This window comes from Doryrhamphus excisus, chromosome 3 (genome assembly GCF_030265055.1).
Source record: "Doryrhamphus excisus isolate RoL2022-K1 chromosome 3, RoL_Dexc_1.0, whole genome shotgun sequence".
Lineage (NCBI taxonomy): Eukaryota > Metazoa > Chordata > Actinopteri > Syngnathiformes > Syngnathidae > Doryrhamphus > Doryrhamphus excisus.
This window is the reverse complement of record NC_080468.1, coordinates 3,045,363-3,068,237: the sequence shown is the minus strand read 5'-3', so window position 1 is coordinate 3,068,237 and position 22,875 is coordinate 3,045,363. Positions and strand designations below refer to the sequence as shown.

General features: G+C 41.1%; 4 protein-coding genes across 9 annotated transcripts; 2 read left to right on the top strand and 2 right to left on the bottom strand.

The window, feature by feature from the left end:
• Positions 1 to 1,623: 1,623 nt before the first annotated feature.
• ftr67 (finTRIM family, member 67) lies at positions 1,624 to 7,718 on the top strand. Of its 2 annotated transcripts, XM_058066048.1 has the most exons (9): positions 1,624 to 2,035; positions 2,286 to 2,372; positions 2,460 to 2,880; positions 3,284 to 3,379; positions 3,454 to 3,687; positions 3,960 to 4,119; positions 5,436 to 5,534; positions 5,898 to 5,999; positions 7,319 to 7,718. In XM_058066048.1, the coding sequence occupies exons 2-9, from the start codon at positions 2,287 to 2,289 to the stop codon at positions 7,384 to 7,386; spliced, it is 1,266 nt and encodes a 421-aa protein (XP_057922031.1). In that variant the 5' UTR covers positions 1,624 to 2,035; position 2,286; the 3' UTR covers positions 7,387 to 7,718. The 2 variants fall into 2 exon arrangements, with proteins under 2 accessions (XP_057922031.1, XP_057922030.1); XM_058066047.1 differs by having other exon boundaries at positions 2,286 to 2,880.
• Positions 7,719 to 8,088: 370 nt separating this feature from the next.
• ftr87 (finTRIM family, member 87) lies at positions 8,089 to 11,910 on the top strand. 2 transcript variants are annotated; one of them, XM_058066043.1, is made up of 8 exons: positions 8,089 to 8,588; positions 9,290 to 9,448; positions 9,666 to 9,752; positions 10,290 to 10,526; positions 10,591 to 10,750; positions 10,831 to 10,881; positions 10,952 to 11,014; positions 11,083 to 11,910. In XM_058066043.1, exons 1-8 carry the CDS (start codon positions 8,145 to 8,147, stop codon positions 11,607 to 11,609), a joined length of 1,728 nt encoding a protein of 575 aa, XP_057922026.1. In that variant the 5' UTR covers positions 8,089 to 8,144; the 3' UTR covers positions 11,610 to 11,910. The 2 variants fall into 2 exon arrangements, with proteins under 2 accessions (XP_057922026.1, XP_057922027.1); XM_058066044.1 differs by having other exon boundaries at positions 8,092 to 8,588; positions 10,293 to 10,526.
• Positions 11,754 to 18,241, bottom strand: LOC131124991 (elongation factor 1-delta-like). 4 transcript variants are annotated; one of them, XM_058066051.1, is made up of 8 exons: positions 18,142 to 18,241; positions 15,587 to 15,710; positions 14,601 to 14,657; positions 13,091 to 13,172; positions 12,473 to 12,567; positions 12,198 to 12,407; positions 11,931 to 12,125; positions 11,754 to 11,842 (listed from the first exon to the last, which is right to left on the bottom strand). In XM_058066051.1, exons 2-8 carry the CDS (start codon positions 15,701 to 15,703, stop codon positions 11,804 to 11,806), a joined length of 795 nt encoding a protein of 264 aa, XP_057922034.1. In that variant the 5' UTR covers positions 15,704 to 15,710; positions 18,142 to 18,241; the 3' UTR covers positions 11,754 to 11,803. The 4 variants fall into 4 exon arrangements, with proteins under 4 accessions (XP_057922034.1, XP_057922032.1, XP_057922035.1 ...); XM_058066049.1 differs by lacking the exon at positions 18,142 to 18,241 and adding an exon at positions 16,229 to 16,779; XM_058066052.1 differs by lacking the exon at positions 14,601 to 14,657 and having other exon boundaries at positions 18,142 to 18,239.
• Positions 18,242 to 18,558: 317 nt separating this feature from the next.
• On the bottom strand, positions 18,559 to 22,753 carry cfap300 (cilia and flagella associated protein 300). Its single transcript, XM_058066054.1, has 7 exons — positions 22,218 to 22,753; positions 22,050 to 22,131; positions 21,014 to 21,077; positions 19,759 to 19,916; positions 19,504 to 19,676; positions 19,141 to 19,207; positions 18,559 to 19,042 (listed from the first exon to the last, which is right to left on the bottom strand). Exons 1-7 carry the CDS (start codon positions 22,325 to 22,327, stop codon positions 18,911 to 18,913), a joined length of 786 nt encoding a protein of 261 aa, XP_057922037.1. The 5' UTR covers positions 22,328 to 22,753; the 3' UTR covers positions 18,559 to 18,910.
• Between the last annotated feature and the right edge of the window lie 122 nt (positions 22,754 to 22,875).

The window sequence follows — 22,875 nt, the reverse complement described above, 5'->3', positions numbered from 1 at the left end:
ATGCAGTGCAGAAACTTGATCTTCTGTTGAGATCTGTGCATGGTTTGAAACGGGGGCTGGGGGGATGTTTGCATCTGTTCTGCCTGATTAATTGTATATTTCAGTGAACAGAAGAAAAGTGAAATACTTGAACCAACCTTTTAAAATCTTCCTTTTCAGCGTTTTCTAAAGCGTTTCAAAGGGATCTTTTATTGTGCATCGTTTTTTGTTCATGTACTGTATTCAAAGGTTGGGCTGCTTTGATTGGAATTGCATGAAGAAAGGGAAGAAGCTTATTAAATTGTGCAATACATTATGAATATTAATTATAAATATTAATAATAGCGTGGACAATAAGCTTTAGGCTTTTAACACTTTGAAACATTTCCCTCACATTAATACATTACCAGTTTAGTTTGTGACCAAATCCATGTACTGTATTGCGGGGACAAATGTTAAAAGTTGAAAGCTGCAAGTGGAAATTCAAATGTTCTTTATGGTATTGAATGCACCAATTGGGGGATGTGGGTGGGGGGTGAGTCTTGTTTGTTCCTAAGTTTAACAATATGGCCTTTTTATGTTCTTTGTAAATTATTTCTGGACAGTCAGTACAACATGTTCATTGTATTTAAAAGACGTTTAGATTAAAAATGGACTTCAAAGCTGGAATATCTCACTCTTTATAACTTTGAACACTGGATATTTTATGTGTACATCAGCACTTGATGACGTATAAGTTACCACTTGGGTTACCTTCTACATTAAAGCTTGTTTTCAACTTGTAAAGTTCCATTTATTTGCTGGCAGTGGTAATAACATCCTGGGACACTCATTCAGAATAAAAGCACGTTCAGCTACGCTCTTTATTCACCATTCATTCATTATCTACCACTTATCCTCATGAGGGTCGCGGGGGGTGCTGTCGCGGGGTACACCCTGGACTGGTCACACCATTCTAAAGTTTCAATTGTAATTATTTGACCGTTTATATTTACAGTCTGAACACATTAAAGTCCATTTCCGCCAGTTAGAGGCCCTGTGTCACTTCCTATTAACAAAGGGTAAGGTCAGCCTTAAAAAAAATTAAATAATGTCATAAAAAGATAAAGACCAGTCTCAGAAGAGACTTAAGTATTTAGTCTATTTAAAACATTGAAGTGTTGAGACATTTTTCATATGGTTTATAGCAGGGGTCACCAACACAGTGCCCGCAGGCAGCATGTGGTCCCAACATGAGGTGCCCGCAAGCCTGCTTTTCATTCAGGTTTTCAACACTATAAAGACATGCATGCTGAAATACAAAATGTGGCTTATGGATACAAACATTTTGAGAATGATTCCATAAAAATAAGCTAGGAAACTAAATATCACAAAACAAGAGTAGCTCTTGGCCATTTTCACTTTGTAAAAGTAGCTTGAACAAGAAACAATGATGGAGACCACAAGGCTATACAGCCTAAACAAGAACATTGTCAGTACTGTCATCGTTCTCGCAACAACCAAAAAACAACCAATAATAAAATATAAATAAAATAAAATATTAGGATTAAGATTTAATTTTACATTTTCCTGTTTAAATGTATCCCGGTTCGTTCTTTCAGCGCATGCGCAGATATGACGTAATACGCAGCTCGAGACGAGGTTCAGTTTTTAAAATGGAGGCGAGCAATCAGGACTGGACTGCTGTGGAAAGTTTGTTTTTGATCCAAACAATATTTCAAGACTGGGCGGACAAAAACTCACAATACGGAGTTATTCCAACAAGTGAAAGAAAAATTTGGGGAAGCCGGTATCACGTGATGTTGATGTTTACGTTTTACTGCGCATGCCCCATTGACTATTCTGTTTGATTATAGCGGCGCATGTAGACCAGAGATTGGCATTGTTTTCGGAAAAGTCAGTTCGGAAAGAACTCCTCATGTAGACGTGGCTTAGTGTAGGTGTTGCGTTATAGTGTTGTGAAATTCCCATTGTGAGGCTAATAAAAGCATACCATCATATCTTTTTCACTTTCGCCACCTGGCTGAACCCCTTGACACCACTGACTGTTAAACGCGTAAGTTCTTTTTTCTATTTCTTCTGCATCCGTTTCATGCTATAGGCTATATGTTTATTTGTCATTGTTTAGCTTTAAAAGTATGTTACACTACATCAAAGTAGTATTGCATTTTAAAGGGAAAAACATTTACTTCCGCCACTTGGCCACACCCCTTGACGCCACTTCCTGTAAACAAAGCATTTGTGTACTGGCAAGAAGGCAAGCTCCGTGTTATTCTTATTTCCTTTCCTGTCTTTCTTCCCCAAAGGATGGCCCATGCCGGGGTGGTCCTGGACAAGGACCAGTTGACCTGCTCGGTATGTCTGGACGTCCTGAGGGAGCCGGTGACCATCCCGTGCGGCCATAGTTATTGCTCAGACTGCATCCGCAACTACTGGGACCAAGATGACCAACTGGGGGTCTTTATGTGCCCTCAATGCAGGCAGAGCTTCAACCCGAGGCCGGCGCTCGCTCGGAGCACCTTGCTGGCCGACGTGGTAGAGAGATTCAAGCGAAGCGGTTTCCAGGAAACCTCGGCGGCGGGCCAAAGCCTGGCGGAGGCGGACGACGTGGAGTGCGACGTGTGCCCCGTGAGGAAGAACAAGGCGGTCAGTTCGTGCCTGGTGTGTCTGGCCTCCTACTGCGACCTTCATGTCCGGCCGCACTACGAGTCGGCGGTGTTCAAAAAGCACAAGCTGGTCTCGGCCTCCAAAAGGCTCCAGGAGAGCGTCTGTGGTCGACACGACAAGTTGCTGGAGGTCTACTGCCGTACGGATAAGCAGTGCATCTGCTCCATGTGTCTGACAGACCAACACAAGGGCCATGACACAGTGCTGGCAGAGGTGGAAATACAACAACAACAGGTTTTGTTTATTTTATTTTTTTTACACACCAACCCCCATTGTAATCATGTTGGTAATCAAAACATTGTGCCTGTACAAATATGTTTTGGCAATGAGTGTATTGTTGTGGTTGTAGTTTCCTGCATTGCAAAGAGTATTGTTCCTAACATTTGGTTACAAAAACAATATATGTAATATATTTTCCTACACGTAATGTTGTGAGTCCCTAATATTGTGACATTTTAAAGTGCATGTAGAGGTAGCTAAAGCTGCAGGGTGTTGACCACTCATGATACTTCAAAGGCTACAACTGCCATCATGTGGAATTCAGGAGGTTGCCTACAGCCCTAGCAAATCTCAGGGTATCGGTGGTGTCTAACTTCAGGCGACATTGTCTTTAATTTTTCTATTTCATCGTCTGTAGAGACAGCTTGGTGAGCTGAAGCTCATCTCTCAGCAGAACATCCAACAAAGAGAGAAGGAGGCTCAGGAGTTGAGACAAGCCATCTTCTCTATCAACGTAAGTCGAGGACTCTTCACACGATTTTTTGTTTCAGTCACACACACGTCACAAACGTCTGGCCTCTCCTGTAGCGATCAGCCCGGCTGGCGACGGAGACCAGCCACTGTGTCTTCACCGATCTGATCCGCTCCATTGATCTGAAGCGTTTCGAAGTGCGCGAGCTGATCAAAGCCCAGGAGAAGCTGGTGGTCAATCAGGCCGACCAACTGCTGGAGAAGATCCAGAAGGAGATCACAGAACTGAAGAGGAGGGAAGCTGAGCTGGACAAGCTGGCGCTCACTGAGGACCACCTGTACTTTCTCCAGGTTCGGAGCCTTAATGTTGGAATGTAGATAGTTTAAAAGTGCTTTTGGTAACATGGTGTTTTGTGTGTCTGTAGCTTTAATGCTAATGAACCGTGTCCACGTCTGTCTTCAAAAGGAAGCACTACTGTGGTCTTTTATCTACTTTTTACACAGCATACACAGCAATGTAACATTAAGGAGTGGTAGGATGATACAAACATTAGCAACATTAGCTTAGCTTCAGTGCTAACATTACACTCAATCACATTAACGTGATTCTTCTCTCACGACAGAGTTGTCAGTCCCTCCAAGCCATGCCTGCGTCGCCAGCTTTACCTACCATTGCCATCAACCACAACCTGACCTTTGACCCGGCCACAAAAGCAGTGTGTGACTACAAAGAGTTGCTGCAGGAAGTCGGCCAGGGAGGATTTGTCAGCATTTATGAGAAAGGTTTGTGTTTGTTTATGTATTCACTTATTTTGTCCTTCCAACATAACATCAGCCACCATTGAAGTCCCAAATATTTTATTTATTTTATAACAAAAGCAACATACATACATAAGAACATAACAGTGGTTTGAAACAGTGTTTGCCTCCTTCCTGATTTCTGTCACACTTAAATGTTTAAGATCATCCAAAAATGTCAATATTAGTCAGTGACAACACAACAGAAAACAAAATGCAGTTTTTAAATGAAACTTAATATTATTGAAGGACAAAACAAATTTTACATGACCTTATGTGGAAAAGTGATTGCCCTAATAACTAATTGGGCCACCCTTTACAAATTTCCCCACTGAGGGACGAATAAAGGCATATCTTAATCTTAGCAGCAACAACATCAATGAGACTCTTACATGCAATTCTGGTCCACTCATCTTTGCTGAATTGTTGCAATTCAGCCACATTGGAGGCTTTTCAAACATGAACCCACTTTTCAGCTAAAGGTCACAGATGGCCCACCATTCTACTAAAGGATGTTTTCGTAGACAGTAGAATTAATGGTTCCTTTTATCACAGCAAGTCTTCCAGGTCCTGAAACAGTAAAACATCCCCAGGCCATCACACTACCACCACCATATTTTGCTGTTGGTATGGTATTTTTCTTCTGAAATGTGGCGTTACTTTTACACTTTTACATCACATGTAATGGGACACACCCCTTACAAAAAGTTCAACTTTTGTCTCGTCAGACCACAGTATTTTTCCAAAGGTCGTGGGGACCATCTTGGGGTCATTTTGGTTGTCCAGCCACTTCTGGGAAGTTTCACCACTGATCCATGTTTTTGCCATTTGTGGATGATGGCTCTCACTGTGGTTTGCTGGAGTCCCAAAGCTTTAGAAATGGCTTTATAACCTTTCCCAGACTGATAAATCTTACCACCATAAACACTTGCTGATTTTGTAAGGTTTACCCCTTTACATATGAATAAACATCGTTAAATGAAAACATAATATTTAATTTATCATATCTATAACACATGTCCTGTCATTGGCCGCTTTTACCCCACCACAGTTGGGATAGGCTCCAGCATACTAATTTGTGATCCTCATGAGGACAAGAGGTATATAAATGGATAGATGGATACAGTACATAGGGAAGTGACTGTTCTGTCAACCAATTAATGCATTCCACTCTGATCAGCCCCGCCGCTTTACGTACTGCAACAAGAGTGCCAAAAATTGATATGTTTGAGTCATTTTTTTTACTTACTGACACAAATTAAATTGTGATATTGATTGTGTGCATTACCGTTCCCATGTAGTGCGAGATGTGGTCATTATGGATTCTCCCGCCGTCCCTGCCCAGGCAGAAGTAACGCCAATGGGAAATGTCCATTATCCTGCTCAAATGGAAGCAACAGGTGAGTCAACATTATAACCTCATCAACGGCAGCCTGACCATGCGTGTAAACAGCGGCCTTTAGTGGCCAAAGTGTGTATTGCACACCTATCAAAGCGAACCAAAAAAATTGCATGTTGTCATAAAATGTGTTCTGTCAATACATGAAATAGAATTCATATTATCTTATTTTTCATCACAACTACACCAGCTGCTTACTCAGCATGTTTGTTTATGCTTCAGCTTGCTGAGTCGGCACACATGTACTGACGCCACACGCTTGATTCCTGTGTTGTGTGTGTGTGTGTGTGTGTGTGTGTGTGTGTGTGTGTGTGTGTGTGTGTGTGTGTGTGTGTGTGTGTGTGTGTGTGTGTGTGTGTGTCAGTATCTGCAGTGAACCCGTCACCGGACCTGGACCAAAGTCCTCTGAGCTCTTTCAACTCCGCTCCTCGACCTGCAGTGCCCACTTTTGTCTTCTCACCTTTTGGTAATAATGCACCGCCGTGTTGGTAAAATAATAAAAAAATAATGGATTACATTAATCAAAATATTTTATAAATAATTTTAAATGTAGAACTTGTTTTTAATAACAAAAAATACAATGAAAATATAATAAATACTCAATGACTAATCTAAAAATAAAATAAATGAAATGGTTTTACAGCATAGTATGATAGATATGATAAATATAATAAATGGAAATACAGCATAGTATAGTCCATTTGTGCATTGGTGAACAGTGGATGGTGTGTTCAAGAAGTGTCAAACAAAATAGTACAAATTAGGGGAATTTTGAAATAATAGTTCAAATCAAATGTTTACTGTAATATTACATTAATATCTATGTATTTTAATGACTGGGTTTTAAACAAAAAATGAAATGACATTGAGTTTGCAATTTTGACTAAATGTTTTATGACTATTGTTCAATTGCTCAAAGATAAAATGTGTTTTAGGGATTTTCATTTGTACATTTCATGAGATGCCTTGTTTATATATTATATGCATTGTTAATGTGTAATAATAATTGTTTCTGAATGTTTGTAAATTGGCTTTTCTACTCACAAACATTTAGAATTTAAAAGCAATAACCTAAACAAACAAATCTTACTTTGAGCGAATGCTGTAGTCAAAAAAAGATGTTTGTGTCAATGTGAGAGGTCTTACTCGCTCATATTTTGTATTTGATGAACCTTTGTGGGCGAGTTTAAGAGCTAATATTCTAATAATAAAGAAAAATAGTGATAAAAAATGTGCTTCTGACTGTGTATTATTTTGTTAATAATAATGGCCCATATTTCCGAAATTGATATCCCTTTATATAAAATGTAATGTAATTATCATTGAATTGTTTACCACTACTCATTATAGATAACAAACGTATTTCTATCTGCGATTCCATGTTAACTATGGGCAAATGTGATTAATCCTGATTAAACGTTTTAATCGATTGACAGCCCTATTTGTGATACACCTGGTATACATTTGATAATGACTATTCTGCATGTTAAGAGCCCCTGTTATGCTAGAAATTTATTTTTGTTTCATAACACTGTAGCAAAGAATCAAAGGAGCAGCTCAATATTCCTTAAGCAATGCATACACATTTCACTCACTTTTCAAAGCATCAACACAGAAATAAAAGCATATGACTGTGTGATATGTATTTTTTGATCATCCATTTTTTTTATTAATTGATGTTTTTTGTCAGTTCTATTGCAAAATGAAGAGACTACACAACGATAATAATATGTTCAGTCAAGCATATATCAGTAATCAACAATACTGTGCTGTTTGTCTCTACAGGCTCCAAACTGACGCCTTCAAGGTCCAGGCAGAGGAATCAGCGCCGCAGTCACCCCAGAAAGAAATAATATTTGAATGTGGACATTGATTATAATCATGTTACATACCACTTCTTCTCTTCCTCAACTTTACTTTTTATTACGCCACATCTGAACCACACTTTTATTACCTTACAAGCCTGTGAGCCTGTTAGTGTTACACATACACACACCAGTTACTATTACTTTGGCAGTACTTTTGACATTGATATTCATTGCAGGACAGTGCAGCACTAGAAGCCAGACTCACCAGGGCTGTATATTTTATGAAAAATTGTAAAGGATTAATAATACACATGTAATATATTATTTGGGTTTGTATCATTAAAAAAAATATGTACATAATGTTTTCATACATTTAAGATTATGTGTCATGTATACACACCCTGCACATACAGTTGACTTTGTAAGTGGAATTCTCCTGTCTCCTGATTGGATGCCTCCAGCAGCTGTAACCTGATCACAGTGCTTCAAATTTGGTATCATTCCGCTACTAAGTAAATAAGACACTTTGCCAATACCGATAAGTTTTACTTGAAAAGTTTAATAATCAATCATGCTAGTTAAAACGCCTGATTTTAGGTAAACAATGTAATCATCTCATTAGTGAGTATACTGTATGTGAACACAAATTAAGAGCTATGAAAAATATCAATAGTATCACGCTAGCATAACACTGATACTGTCATTGGTATCGGTATTTGGATCGATCCACCAACCTTGTTTGTACACCTGTTGGGAACGCCCCCTTTCGTCCCTCAGCAGAGTCGCCGTGTCCATGGTAGAAAATGGCAGCAACGACAATCTCTGTAGAACAGGATCAGTTCAGCTGTTCTGTGTGTCTGGAGGTCCTGAGAGACCCGGTGACGATCCCCTGCGGACACAGCTACTGCCTGAACTGCATTGAAGACTACTGGAACAGAACCAAGCAGAAGGGCCAGTACAGCTGCCCTCAATGCAGGCAGTTGTTCAGCCCGAAACCTCAGCTCAACAGGAACACTGTACTGGGCGAACTGGTGGAGAAACTAGTGAAGAGTGGACTTCAAGAGCCACCGGGTCCTCCAGTTTCTACGGAAGAGGTGAAATGTGGAGTTTGTACTGGCAAGAAAAGCAAGGCAGTGACGTCATGCGTCACGTGCTCGGAGTCTTACTGTGCGGCTCACCTGAGGGCTCACGACGAACGCTTCCGGGGGCGTGGCCACAGCCTGGTTCCAGCCGCTTTGGGACAAACGGTATGTTTACAGCACAGCCATTTATTGTTTTCAAAAATATTCTTTTAATACTGAAAATACGAATGCCAGACCATGAGTGGGTGATGTTATGTTAAACGCTGGACGTATATTCCACTGGGCATTTCGTCCAGTTATGGATTATATTCACTGTATAGTACATTTTTGTCGGCGGTCGTGTGAGTTCATCAGGGAACTTTTGTCCGCCATTGTTGCGGTTGTTGTAGATGTATGAATTTAGATGTAGATTTATGCGAGCAATTCATCACCAACAATATTACAGTAAAATAAAATTTCATTTATTTTTAAATTGACCAGCACGATATCACTGCACAATCACGGCTGCCATATTTGTTTTTGGGTTGAAGTTGTGATGCGCATGCGTACCATCTATTACGCCTTCTGGACACTTAAAACATAAACCCTTTTATCTTAACTTGAAATAAAGAATACATTTCACTGGTTAAATACTCTTAATGCACAAAATAATCAAACTTTATGCGCACAAATGATGTACACAGGACTGTGAGGCGTTCAGGCACACTCGTAATTGTGTTTACATTTTTATTCACCTACCCCACTTTGGGAACCTAGGACATTAATGTATGAGACCGTTTGTTGTGGTTGTACGTATATGAAGTCCTGCACATGTCCACACTTAACACTGAAGTGATGTTCTGGGTCTGTGATTGTGTTTTCCACAGACAACTAAACGTTCTGAAGAGAAGTTATGTCCTTATCACCATAAAGTAGTGAGGAGCTACTGCCGAGTGGACCATGAGGGCGCATGCTCACGGTGTGTGAAAAGTAAACACAAGGGTCATGAGGTCGTGCAACTGGTGGACGAGCGTACAGAACAACAGGTAAGTAATCGCAGAGTATAAAATAACTGCAACAGTAACGAAAAACAAACTTAAATGCTGATTACTGCAAATCATTGCAATGTATTGGCTATGAGCATAGCGGGCAATTATGATTTGACACCCTTTTCTGTCCATAAGCTCACATTGTAGAAAATATTTCATTGGTTGTCATCATTTGAGGGGGGACTAAATTAAGTCTGTTTGTGATCTTTTGTAGAGAAAACTCCAAGAAGCATCTTTGAAGTGCGAGCAGAACCTAAAGGACGTGGAGAAGGAGCTACGATATGTGGTCAGATACATTAAAGTGAGAACACTAACTTTTGAGGTTTAATAACATTTGTTTTTATATGAAATAATTCTAGGGGGAAATAACCAACTTTTTTGGGGGGTCACCTCCAATAATGTACTAAAGCAGTATGTGTGAAACAGCAAGATCACGTATGATTGTTGCTGTTAAAAAAGATTACCATCAAGCCTAAAGTTACTGTATGTACTAAATATTAAATATTATATATTTTTAGACTATTAGATATGTTTGTAGCTGAAATTATTCCATGCTAAAAAATTGTTTTTTTATGTACCTCCCCTCCCCCAACACACACACACACTTACACTTTCCTTCAACTAAAAATCTGGATAGTCAACATGAATCATTGAAAACCATCAGTAACATGTTAGCTCACAAGTATCACTCCATTGGTTGGACTAGAATGCTTGTTGCTAGGCGGAATTTGTGGGACACAATGGTTTGAACACACAAAAAAAGCAACATGGGGCTGCGTTTTGTTATCGTGATCTTTTTTCCTCAATACAAAAATTGCCAATGATTGTTGATCTCAAGCAGCACACCACTGAGGCGGCGGTGGAGGAAAGCGAGAGGATCTTCACCAAGCTTATCCGCGTCATTGAGAAGCATAGGAGCGACGTGAAGGACATGATCCGAGGCCGAGAGCGGGTGGCCCTCAATCAGACCAACCAGCTTCTGGAGAAGGTGGAGCGGGATACGACAGAGTTGAGGAGGGGCGAGGAGGAGCTGGAGAATCTCTCTCGCATGGACGACCATCTCCAATTCCTTCAGGTGAGGCAGAAGTGTTCAATAGAGGTATTTTTTTTAATGTAATGTGATTTGCTCATCTCTGCAGAAGTGCAGATCCCTTCATTTCCCATCCAAGAGGGTGCAGATTCCCAACACTGACACATTTCCATACTTGATGTATAAAAGCATCAGAGGTGGCCTGGCAGAGCTGAGGAACAGTCTGGATGAAAGCCTCCAGATGGAGTACAACAGAATCTCAGATAAAGGCAAGTCTACAGCACATGATACTCTTTATGACAAGTTGTTTCGGGGATGAACACTTAGGTCCATTTGTCTTCATTTTCAGTGTTTTCGCTAAAGGAAACCAGAAATCCAAGTCCCTTGGAAAAGACCAAAGGTATATGCAAACAAGTTGGTTTTTGTTGATTTTGGTCATTAACTCATCTTTCTTCATATCATCCTTCTAGTAACTGTAGATTCTCACATACCGTATGACTCAGAACCAAGGACCAGAGAAGAATTTTTACACTGTGAGTATGATTTTTCATTTTTAAAGCCTATTGTCGTCTATTTTTTTAAATGTAATTGGTATGCACAGACAACCAAGATTTAACACTGGACCTCAACACGGCCAACCCATACCTGAGCTTGTCCGAGGACCACAGAGCGGTGACCACGCGCTCCGAGCCCCAGCCGTACCCTCCGCACCCTGACCGCTTCACCAGCTGGGCTCAGGTACTGTGTCGGGCCGGTATGGCAGGCCGCTGCTACTGGGAGGTGGAGTGGACTGGTAAGGGCGGGGCTTCTGTGGGCATTTGCTACAGGAGCATGAGCAGGAGCGGTGGCGGCAGCGACAGCAAACTGGGCCACAATTCCAAATCCTGGAGCCTGGACTGCTCGCACGGCGGGTGCGTGTTTCGGCACGCTAAGCATGGCGTCAGCTTGGCCACACCATGCGGCAACAGGATAGGAGTGTATCTGAACTTTAGGGGTGGGGTTTTGTCCTTCTACAACGTGTCTGATGGCATGGTTCACCTTCACAGTGTACAGACTACGTTCAGCCAGCCTGTGTATCCAGGATTTTGGGTTGGATTAGGTTCTACTTTGAAGTTGTGCTCCCTGTAAAGACTTCGGCCACAGTATTAGTGACACTTGCACAGTCACAAGATGCCTCGAGGTGCTTGTCTCCGACTTGACCCCAGACTGTGCAGGTGTGCCTAATATTGTGGCCAGTGCTAATATAAAGAGGCCAAATAAGGCACAAGTTGCTCAGGGATTTTTTACATTTTAATTTCATGTACCATCGAGCAGCATTTTGTTCAGATCTTATTGAAGGCAGCAACGTCGACACTTTGGACCTGTAAGAGTGAGCAAAACTCATGTTTGCTAGATTTTACACTTCAAATAAAGATTTTTGCACTAAAAACCAAGTGTTTTTGTACTCACATAGTCCTCAAACTTGGTAAGCTCCTCTTCCAAGATGTCTGTGCCCACTTTATCATCCTCTACCACACAGTTGATCTGCAGCTTCTTGATGCCGTAGCCCACTGGCACCAGCTTGGATGCCCCCCACAGGAGCCCGTCCATCTGCACCGAGCGGACGCACTCCTCCAGCTTGGTCATGTCTGTCTCGTCATCCCACTAAACCGGACAAAAAAAGTTGAGTTGGCTCCTAAACATTAGCTACTAAAACAGGAGAGCAGTGTTGCTTACGGGCTTCACGTCCAATAAGATTGATGACTTGGCGATCAAGACGGGTTTATTGGCCTTCTTGGCGGCATACGCCTCCACACGTTCCTGCTTGAGACGAGCCGCCTCCTCATCTTCGTCGTCGTCACTACCGAACAAGTCGACATCGTTGTCGCTGTCGTCATTCTCTTCCACCACAACCTTTCCGGCTGGGGCAACCTGGATGGGCGTGGCCTGGTTGAAAAACAGGATTAAAGAGGCGATAAACGTAAAAAGACATGTCTCTTGCCTTCTTCTACCTTGACTGCGGGTACGGGGGCTGATGCAGGGTTCTTCTCCAGCTGAGCCACTCTTAACTCCAGTTTCTGCAGGGCGGCCCTCATGTCCCCCACCACTGAAACAAAACAAAAGCTGCAGTCATGCTAAGATCAGCTAAGTTTAAAGGGGACCTACAGTATTATCATTTTCTGACCTATAAATGTTAGAAAGGTGTATTTTCACGTTAAACGATGCCACAATTTCAGATGAGGTTTACAAATTTGAGTGAGAAGAGTGGGATGGCACTGTATGCTCGGTTTCTAACACCGGCTCCCTGTGATGTCATAGTGAGATGGACTTCCTTATATGGGCGTTCCCAAATACGACCTGCTCTGCTGCACTGTGAAGATTTCACCACGTTAGCACAGAAGTGTGACCAATCACAGCCGAGTGGGCGTGCCCGGAGGTGGCCATCGGTGGAATAAATGAAAACTTGGAAAGCCAAGGAAATGCACTGAAATAGGCGCAGATTCTGGAAGATCTCTAAAGCTTTCTGTGCACGTTATTGTGTGTACCTGCTCTATCGGAGTCCACAACTTAATATAAAAGGGCAGAAAAATAAGCATAAGCCTTAAGCCTTGTGCATTAATTGTGCTAACCTTTGTGCAAAGACTGGTTCTCCAATTCCAGGCTCTTCATGCATGCAATCAGCTCCTGGTCTCCAGCTGAATGTGAGGAAGACTGTGGAAGGCGAGGGAAGGGAGAAGAACAGATAGACATTGAATGAAGGTAAGCACAGAAAAGTAATTAAAGCCATGCTATGATTCACACCTTCACCCTGTAGCAATTTCATGTTGGCAAGCATGTTATGATTTCATGATTGTAGCCTACTGGGAGAACCTCCATGTTACAGTATGATTATCCTTTGTATTACTTTTCTAATACATGCACACAACATCTTACAGACTGTATTTGGATCCTATTGATTAGCATCTTGATGTCAACCAGAGTGGTTCAGATGTGTTTGAGCACTTTAATTCATTTTTTTGTGCACGTCACGGAGGAACCTACACAACTCATTGTGTAGGTTCATACCAGGTCAATTCAGATTTTTTTTTCCACACATTTTTCAGTGGGAATGGTAGAATCCACAGTTTTTCCAAATGCAACCCAGGAGTCTTTCATATGCAGATATAAATTAGATATGTATGGTATGTACCCGATGCAACTGCAGTCGGAACGTTTGGTTCATGTAAATCCAACAAATACATCGTCAAAAGACATGCGTGGGAGTTAGACACAGATGTCGACAAAAGTTCTTCTAGTCATCCAAACGTTATTTCAAACATCTGTCGGTGACGTCTCATGCTAATGTTTTGCCGTCTTTGTTCTTTATCTCCTACGCAGAATAATTTGGGTAAGGAAACGTCTCTGATTGCACAAATCATTGAAATTGACACCGATGCCCCAGGACTGAGAACACAAATTTTGGATGTTTACTTCTGTAAACACACTTGCACGCATGCACGTCCGCTTCCCCAATGCATTGTGTTCACATGTCACATTTTTTGGCAATTAATTATTAAAATTATCTGATTTTATGGAAAAACAATCATCTAATTTGGTATCACCCTGCTGTGTGAACGTAGGCATAGTACATATTCCCATGCAAAGGTTCCAAATTCATAAGGATATACAAGGCTCGTCAGATTCCCGATTCCGCTAATGAATCAGCGCCATGCTTAGTAAAAACAAATTCATGGTTGTAGAAAAGTGCAGTGCTCTACCTGGTGGTGACATAATGTATTACATGTATTGATATTCTATTTTGTCAATATTACAGGAAAAGGAGCCACCATTTTGGCCCATGTTGAGATTTATCAAGTACAGTATGAAAACAAATGACATGTTCTACACACAGGAAAGTAATGTAACCCAGTGGGATGCAATTAAGCCACAAATGGATGTACATAATTAAGCAGTAATTCAGAACAAATTAGCCCTTTTTGATTGTGATTCTGAGCATGATGATGATACAAAGACAATGATGATGATGATCAAAAACAATGCCAAAACAATTAAGACACACTGCGTGCAACTAAGGATATACATCGTCCATCACGGCCATGCGTTGTTACGCACACACACGCTCCAACAGAGCGGACTTACATTTCTGTGCTGACGTTTTTGCGGGCGCCCTTTGGCCTGCTGCAGGGAGCTTTTCACCTGCAGCATTTAAAGCGCAAGTGATGGGAGGACGAAGAGAAGGTTAAACAAAGAAAACAGACAAAGAAACATCGTTCATATCCCTACATTTAAGACCATATAGAAGCAGGTGGGTTGAAGCGAAGCAAAGCTTCACTACAATTCAATATAGTCCATGCACCTTCTTGCCCTGGTTGATAATTATGATGTTCTCGATAAATTGATATGCATGTATGTATGCGTGTCTGCTCGCCTGTGTGTCACACAGGCTGGATGACAAGAGGGGTCACTCTGCATCTGTCTGTGCACATTGGTTCTATAAGTGGAATGAACAGGGAGAGTGGCCGCTCATCTCATTCAGCCTCTTTGTGGAGGGTGGGCTACTAGCTACAGTAGCTGCTACCCAAGCTGCAGTTTGACTGTGAGACAGCATATGCTAACATGAATGGCAACACAAAAGCTATTTTAAAAGGTTAAACAGTTAAGGTTTTAAACAGCATGAACACTGCCGACCGACCTGGATAGCACATTAGCTTAAGACTTGTACATTTTTAGGGATTTTAGGGAGCAGCAGCAGGCTGACAGTCAGCACTTGCTCTTATCTAACCATGTCAAGCTGATTCAGGGTGGCAGTAAAAGTACACAACAATGACCCAAATACCTCGCATGGGGGTGCAGCTGACATGTTCTCACTGTGGAAATGAAAACTAGCCGCCTTTGAAATAGTTGAAGTCAAGATATTATGGGCTTTATTTAGCTCCGTAGCAGTTGAGACAGTTGCCAAACCACCTGACCTCACGGGCGAAAAGGCTTCTAAATCGAGCGCACACATACAGTTGCTTCTGGCCATGATGTAAAAGTGCTTTAAACCAACAGAGGCCAGCAAGACCTTTCAGGGGTTGCAGTGTACTGTACACATGTTCAACCAACAGCACAAGCAAGTCACCGACCTGTTGTTGCTTGGGGGCGGGTCCGTTCAAGCCCTCGTAGAATTTCTTCTCGGACTCATCGTAGCGGTGCTTGTCAAACCAGACATTCTCCGAGGCCAGGCACTGCAGTCCACTCATTTTGGTGCTGCGGAACAAACAGTGAGACATTAAGAGACCGACAGACATAACGTGAGATGCTCAGCTATGTTATGATGACATTACTACGCTGAGATCTACAGTGAGACACTTCATTAGGTACACCCGCACAATCTGATGATATCCAATACAAAACACACCACAATATAGTTTTACTTTCAGAACTGAGCTTTGTAAAGGCTACTCTTGTATATAATGAAGTGTCCAGTCAAAATAACTGAGTCAAAAAAAGAAAATAGTCCCATGCCACAACGCGACAAACGGCCTGCTTGTGTCCCCATCAACACATTCCCCTGGCAGCCATGTCTGGTCAGCAGGATTACCACACAAAAGGCCTTTAACTCTGAGATGAGCTCTTTTTGAACTACTAATCAAATCAGCCACATTTAGCAGTTTCACTTCCACCTCCATCTGTTCAGCTTTAAAATAAAAAAGTAAAAGGCCAAACAATAATGCAAGACAGACAAAAGTAGTCGAACATCTGTGCCATTTCCTCGTGTGTCGTACTTCTCACTCCCAGAGATGCCCCTCTTCCTGGCCTTGGGCTCCCTGCTGCCTCTGCCGCCCTTCTCTGTCTCAGACGAGGTGCGATTGCGGCCTCTGCTGTAGCGGCGGTGAGGGGTGCCGGAAGACTTCACTATGGGGACCTGGGTGCCATCCTGCTGGGGGCGTGTTGTGTGGGCATTCCATGGGCCCCTGGTGTTGGGGCTCCTTGCATGCCCTCCATGCGTGCTCTGAAGGGCAGGGCTTCGGCCATATGAGCTGCCCATCTCCACGGAGGAGCTCAAGCACTCTTCAGGCCCAGAGCTCTGGTTCTCTGACTGGGACAAGCGTGCATGGCGCCGCATCTTCCCAAACTGGAGGCCGGCTCCGCTGATGGTGTTCCCGTCCTGAGGAGTTGCTCCCTGTTCTGAGCCGTTTGCCCCAAACAGATCCATGGTTCTTTGAAAAAGGTTCTTGACACTTTTGAGTTGCGTTATGAGAGAAGAGAAGCAACAGGTGGCACCTAGCTTTCTGGGACACATCACAGGAGAACTTTTAACACATTCTCATTCAGGGGTGATAATCAAAAAGCCATTTCAATTTCAGGACGCTGTTAGAGAGTTTCTCGTGTTTTATACCACAAAAGTGTTTTGATTCAAACCATCAGTTGGGTGCACAAGTCAGGCAATTAAAGCTAATGGATCAAGCTCACATTACACCTTTAAGTTATATTTTTGCAGCATTTCCTCTGCTCTATCAAACAATCTCAAACAAATTACAGTGGAACCTCCAATATTCAAATTGGTTAATTTTGGAATTTGCCACAAATTTCAAATTCAACTTTTATATTTCTATGTGATTAAAGTGCGTTTTGTTTTTTCTTCGGCTTTCTTGTCATGCCACGTTTGAGGAGCAGTGGTAAATATGAAAGGTGGTGATAACCACATATCAGAAAAAGAAACTTTCACAGGGCAAAATTGTAATTTTCTAATTTAATTAATACACTACGCTTGTATGACAGTAAAGCGTATTATAACACTGGGAAAAACGGGTGACTACCAGAGGTTCTACTGCAATTTCTTTTCAATGATTCCAATATTTTACAAGCACAAATAAATTAAACCATACAAGCGTTTAATGAAGAGAGCCAATGAAAAGCATTATTCCAAAATTCAAATAAAAGCACAAAAAGATTATATGAGCCAATTGAAATGATAATGATACAGTATGCTCCCGTAAATTAAAACACAAATCAAGGCCAAAATTCAAGTTCAAGCCCAATAAAACAAAAGCATACAATGGCAAAAAAAAAAAAAACTTGCACAAGTCTCCCATAAATTATTTTTAAAATGCGCACAAGTCACTGTTAGTACAATCAAGCTTCCATTATAACAAATGCATGAAAATACTTCATTATCATCATACCAATTACACTTGCACAATGACACAATTAGGAGTCTCAATGCTGTTGCAATAAACACTGATCATTTACATGCAAGATGTGCAAATCAATTGGCAAACAATTTCTCTCAATTAATTCAACAAGAAGCATGTTTAAGAGCATATATTTTTAAAACACTCACCTCTGGTAACTGAAAAACATAGGAAGTAGAACTGAAGGTTTTGCATTTCCAGATGTATCTAATGTTATGGAATGTTATGAAAGAACTGGGCAGTGACAAACTAGTAACGCTCATAGTTTAATAGTCAACCATATTCGACAACTGATAGACATAATTTCAGAAAATGTGTAAATATACATGTTGTCAGTGACTCGTGAGGCAAGTTCAAGCAAGTTTGTTTGACAGCTTCGCAAACTTGCACGGCCACTGAACACGTGGCGCGTAGCCACTGTAAAATTCATATATTCGCATTCCAGACTCAGACTATTTGTGAAAGTTTCAGGACAAACATACTAAACTTTTATGAACACTTACTTTGTGTTTTATTCGACGTTTTAAGCAGTCCCTTTTGCGTGCTGCCTCAGCTGTAATCCGACCGAAAGAGGGCTAGCGTGAAGCGGACGCCCTATATTCATCAACCGTACAAGGGGGTCACGTTTAATCTTTTTGTCCAAAATGTCGTGTTATACTGCACTTAAATGACTCTAATTGTGTTTTACGACACTTAACAAAACAACACCATGCTATTATTTCAAACAAAAGGCGACAATCATGTTTACTAGTATTTCCGATGGACACAAAGTTTGGTATGATCCATGTGCAAGAAAGACTTCATTTCCCATGAGTCAACAAAAGCCGGAAATAAACGCAGCTGTTTTGACAGGCAGTTCTCAATTGTTTATGTCTGAATGTATATAATCGTAACACGTTTTTGTTTCATTTTAAAAAACATGTTATTTTGAGGGGAAATATATCGTCGCTATATACTAATATAAATATATAAATATTCATAGAAATATATATGTATTACTATAAAATATAACTGCATTAACAACTAAGAACAATATCATATGTCAGGAGTTAGAATGCCTTCCCCTTTAAAAGAAAAGGGGAAGGTCTTATCCTTCTAAATCAGGATAAACTCCTTCCACTATTGTGAAGAAGGGCAAAAGAAAAAAGAAAAGGGAAAAATAGACCAAAAAAATATTCATCCTTATGACCATTTCTGCGAGCACAGCATTTACCTTACATATTGTAAAATTTAATTGTGCAATTCATGAATTCAGAAGGCCTCTTAATGATCTTATAGGGACATGTTTCCAATACCAAAACAGTGGCAGAGTAGAGTTACATGGCGTTTGAAGGGGTCCACTATCATGTAGGCAAATGTCTGCTCTTCCTCTTGTGTCCCAGGGTAACGTCGACCGGATTCATCCTGCATGATAAAACGCGCAATTATAAACAATTATAAAACATCAAGCAAAATTTTCATTCATAATGTGAACCTTGTCATTAAATGAAAAGCAGACTTACAAAGACGTAGACTTTGAGCACCGTTGAGACAACACTGATCTTTTTACTTTCTGGATCCTTTTGAACACTGTAGACAGTTATAGTGGTATAAATATGACTTGCAACACTGCCTGTACAGTTAATGATACGGTCAATTATACGGTAATTGACTTCATTACAAATAGAGCTTTGTGCACATAAAATAATAATCAACTTAAAGTGCCCTATATTAAGATTATAAAGATGGTGTAAAATGAAATTATAAACTTTATTGAATTAATATTAACATTGTTTTGTATACATATATATATATATATATATATACATACAAAAGTGTATATACATCCCCAATTTGAAAACCACTGAGACATGGATTATGCCCACCTAATGAGATCTTTGTATATTTTCTTGGTGGTGCTGACATAAGGCTCAACGGTGTCTTCATATTGATTCAGCTCTCCTCCGAGGCAGAGATGCTTGAAGAGGTGAAACAGAAACTCCCCTCGCTCGGCTCTTCCGACCACGTAGTAGTGCTCTGAGTCCTCATCCTGCAGCATCTACAGGCACAGAGAAAGGACGGTGGTGAGAAGGGAGAGAACAAACAAACACCAAGCTGTAAAATAAAAAAGAAAGGTCCACCTCTCGCAGTTTGTCGTAGTCAGGGTAGACCTCGTGGAAGCATACGGCGATGCGTCCTGAGGTGCCCACAATGCCACAAGTGTAGATGGGGTCAAATAGGTCCATTGAGATTTTTGTGCATGGTACCACCTCCACATCAACAGACACGACAGGTTTGTCTGCGAATAACAAAGAGTTAAACGTGTGTGTGTGGCTGGATAAGTAAATACAGGGCCAGTATTGCAGATAAAGATATTTGAAATTGTTGAAGATGCTGGACTCTTTTTGTGCTTTGCTTTTAATTTGTTCACAACTGCTTTGGAAGTTGTGAGTTGAAGTAAAGAGTTTTGTGATTTCAAACTGTCCGTGAACGTGACATGAGTCCTGACTGTGTGTGGGTGTGACAACATCAGGGTATAGTTACAATACAATGTTTATCCTTAATGATGGTTGCAACAGTCCAATGTTGAGAATAGTGTCGCTGCATGTCAGCCGCACACAGTGAGCGAATCTCCTGTTTACGGACCAAAATTATATTTTTAATTACTTAATGTGAACTTGTACGTAACCATGAAACATTGTAACAGGACCACATATTTTACCCTATTACCTTTGATTGTATACAATTGTTTGATCAAAACAACGTCAATCTTGCAAAATACCTAAACAAGACAAAAAACTGTGATTGGCTCTCATTTCCTCAGATTGCTTTTTGTATGTTCATTCATTCATTTTCTACCGCTTATCCTCACGAGGGTCGCGGGGGGTGCTGGAGCCTATCCCAGCTGTCTTTGGGCGAGAAGCGGGGTACACCCTGGACTGGTCGCCAGCCAATCACAGGGCACATATAGACAAACAACCATTCACACTCACATTCATACCTATGGACAATTTGGAGTCGCCAATTAACCTAGCATGTTTTTGGAATGTGAGAGGAAACCAGAGTACCCGGAGAAAACCCACGCATGCACGGGGAGAACATGCAAACTCCACACAGAGATGGCCGAGGGTGTCGGTTCTCCTAGCTGTGAGGTCTGCGCGCTAACCACTAGACCGCCATGCAGCCCGCTTTTTGTATGTAAATAATATATACATACAACAGCATGTAACATTATGAACAACACAACAACAAAACATATTGATAGAGCAAAATATCACTCTCTCTGTTCCTAATACAACCCTGGATATCGGTACTAATGACATATTAATTAATTCGCCCAAAAGCTAGTGTGAACCATCAGATGACTTTAAAGTATAAAAAGATGAAAGGACATACTAAGAGGCTCCCAGGCTGCCATCATTCTCAGACTGGATAACACCTTGGCATCTCTGAAGAAGCACTGCGTGGAGAGCGATGGTAACAGAACACCACAAAAGTCATCAACAACACAAACGATATTTCACTCAACTTCACAAATGTGTTATCACAGTCTTTCATGGTCTATGAGTTTCGATCAATTTCTAAGTAAATACAGGGCCAGTATCGCCGATAGGTATACTGACATTATACTACCTATACTTGTGTAATATTTGTCAACAATTTAACAATATAAGACAACCAGTGGTGGATTGGCCATCAATACTATTGGGTTGCCCACAAACACATCAATTGGCTCTGCCAAATCTTGCTAAATCGCTGTCATTGTCACTTTATGAGCAGCTGGACTAGTTATCAGTCTTCTTTGTCTGTCATATTATATATCATATTACTTTAGACTTGTCTCAATCTGTGAGACATGACTTGGACTTGCACGTCTCAAGGTTAAATATTTAAAGGGGACCTATTATGCTCATTTTCTGACCTTTGTATTGAATTATAGACTCCAATAGAGGAGCTACCACGATATCGTCAACAAACAGCAGAGGAGGGGGAGGGCAAGCCGAAAAAGATTGTACCCAGGACGCCCATATGAGGAAGTCTGGCTCACTGTGACGTCACAGTGAAACACTGTGAAACAGAGCGTTTTGAGCCATCCCAAACTTCTGTCAGGGCTCACTTTAAAATGCGCAAACCTCATTATCTGAACATTTGGCATTGTTTAACACGGGAATACAACATTCTAACTACATTTAGATGTGGAAACAGCATAATAGGTCCTCTTTAAAACCTCATTAGATAACTAAATGTAGTAATCTCGTTAAGTATTGGAAAACAATAAGCATACCATGCTGATTCATTGATGTATACTTGAGAACTACACGAATACTGCAAAATGTACATTTCATTACGACAGTATCGATCGATTCCCAATGTAGATATTGTATTGGGATCGATCAGTCCAATTATATTGTACAATAACACCACGGCTTACCAGTGCGAACCTCTCACCAGCGTACGGGGTGAACTTCTGGTCAAAGCTGAACGTTTGTGCTGAGAGTCTCCCAAGCATGGACCTGGACGAAAAATGACAAATAGTGTTGATTACCACCCAGAAGATGGCGACACATCTGTTGTGTATGTAACTTTCTTTTAACCTCACCATTTCATCAACAGGTCCACTGTCTCCTTTTCTTCCAGAAAAGAGAACTTCCTGGCGGGAAGAAGGCGAAAAGTGAAAGTTTGTTCAAACTCCTTTTTAACCCCTGACATGTTAGCTTTCTGTGCTAATAGCTTGATACCAAACCCGGTCTGTAACAGTGTTAGACGGCTCTATGGTGTGTAAAAGGCAAGTACACGATCGTGCTGATTGGTTTAAAGTGACCAATCACAGCCTAGTTTGCTCACGCTCGACCAATACGCTTTCAATGTTGCCTTGGCACCTCTTTCACGATATTAAAACGAAGCGACTGCTGAAACGTTTGTCTTCCCCAAGCACATACGTTGCCATGACAACGGACGCGAAGACGTCGACTTCATCGGGAATATTCTTTTTCTAGAAGATTCGACTGCCTTGGCCTGCTTAGTTTAACAAATTACTGACTTATATACACTACCTATAATCATGTATGCAACAAGTAGCAAGAATATTGGGATCGTAGAGGAAGACATTTGTTTTGATGTGTTGCACTGTAAAATATAAAATGTAAAATAAATTGCCAGTTTATACAACAATGAACTTTAAGAAGGCAGAGTATTATATTTGCAACACATAATAATCCTTAAATAAGAACAACAAACATGTTGCAAACATATAGTAC

Excerpts from the sequence above, each read along its gene's own strand:
- ftr67 (XM_058066047.1), top strand. The coding sequence starts at position 2,287 with ATGGCCCATGCCGGGGTGGTCCTGGACAAGGACCAGTTGACCTGCTCG. Across the intron at positions 5,535-5,897 it reads TGCTCAAATGGAAGCAACAG|TATCTGCAGTGAACCCGTCA; the intron begins GTGAGTCAACAT and ends TGTGTGTGTCAG. Across the intron at positions 6,000-7,318 it reads TTTTGTCTTCTCACCTTTTG|GCTCCAAACTGACGCCTTCA; the intron begins GTAATAATGCAC and ends TTGTCTCTACAG.
- ftr87 (XM_058066043.1), top strand. The coding sequence starts at position 8,145 with ATGGCAGCAACGACAATCTCTGTAGAACAGGATCAGTTCAGCTGTTCT. Across the intron at positions 9,753-10,289 it reads ATGTGGTCAGATACATTAAA|CAGCACACCACTGAGGCGGC; the intron begins GTGAGAACACTA and ends GTTGATCTCAAG. Across the intron at positions 10,882-10,951 it reads TCCCTTGGAAAAGACCAAAG|TAACTGTAGATTCTCACATA; the intron begins GTATATGCAAAC and ends TCATCCTTCTAG.
- LOC131124991 (XM_058066049.1), bottom strand. The coding sequence starts at position 16,746 with ATGTGTCCCAGAAAGCTAGGTGCCACCTGTTGCTTCTCTTCTCTCATA. Across the intron at positions 12,408-12,472 it reads CCCCCGTACCCGCAGTCAAG|GCCACGCCCATCCAGGTTGC; the intron begins GTAGAAGAAGGC and ends TTTTTCAACCAG. Across the intron at positions 12,126-12,197 it reads TCTTATTGGACGTGAAGCCC|TGGGATGACGAGACAGACAT; the intron begins GTAAGCAACACT and ends TGTCCGGTTTAG.
- cfap300 (XM_058066054.1), bottom strand. The coding sequence starts at position 22,327 with ATGTCAGGGGTTAAAAAGGAGTTTGAACAAACTTTCACTTTTCGCCTT. Across the intron at positions 22,132-22,217 it reads GTGGACCTGTTGATGAAATG|GTCCATGCTTGGGAGACTCT; the intron begins GTGAGGTTAAAA and ends TTTTTCGTCCAG. Across the intron at positions 19,917-21,013 it reads GGCAGCCTGGGAGCCTCTTA|ACAAACCTGTCGTGTCTGTT; the intron begins GTATGTCCTTTC and ends TGTTATTCGCAG.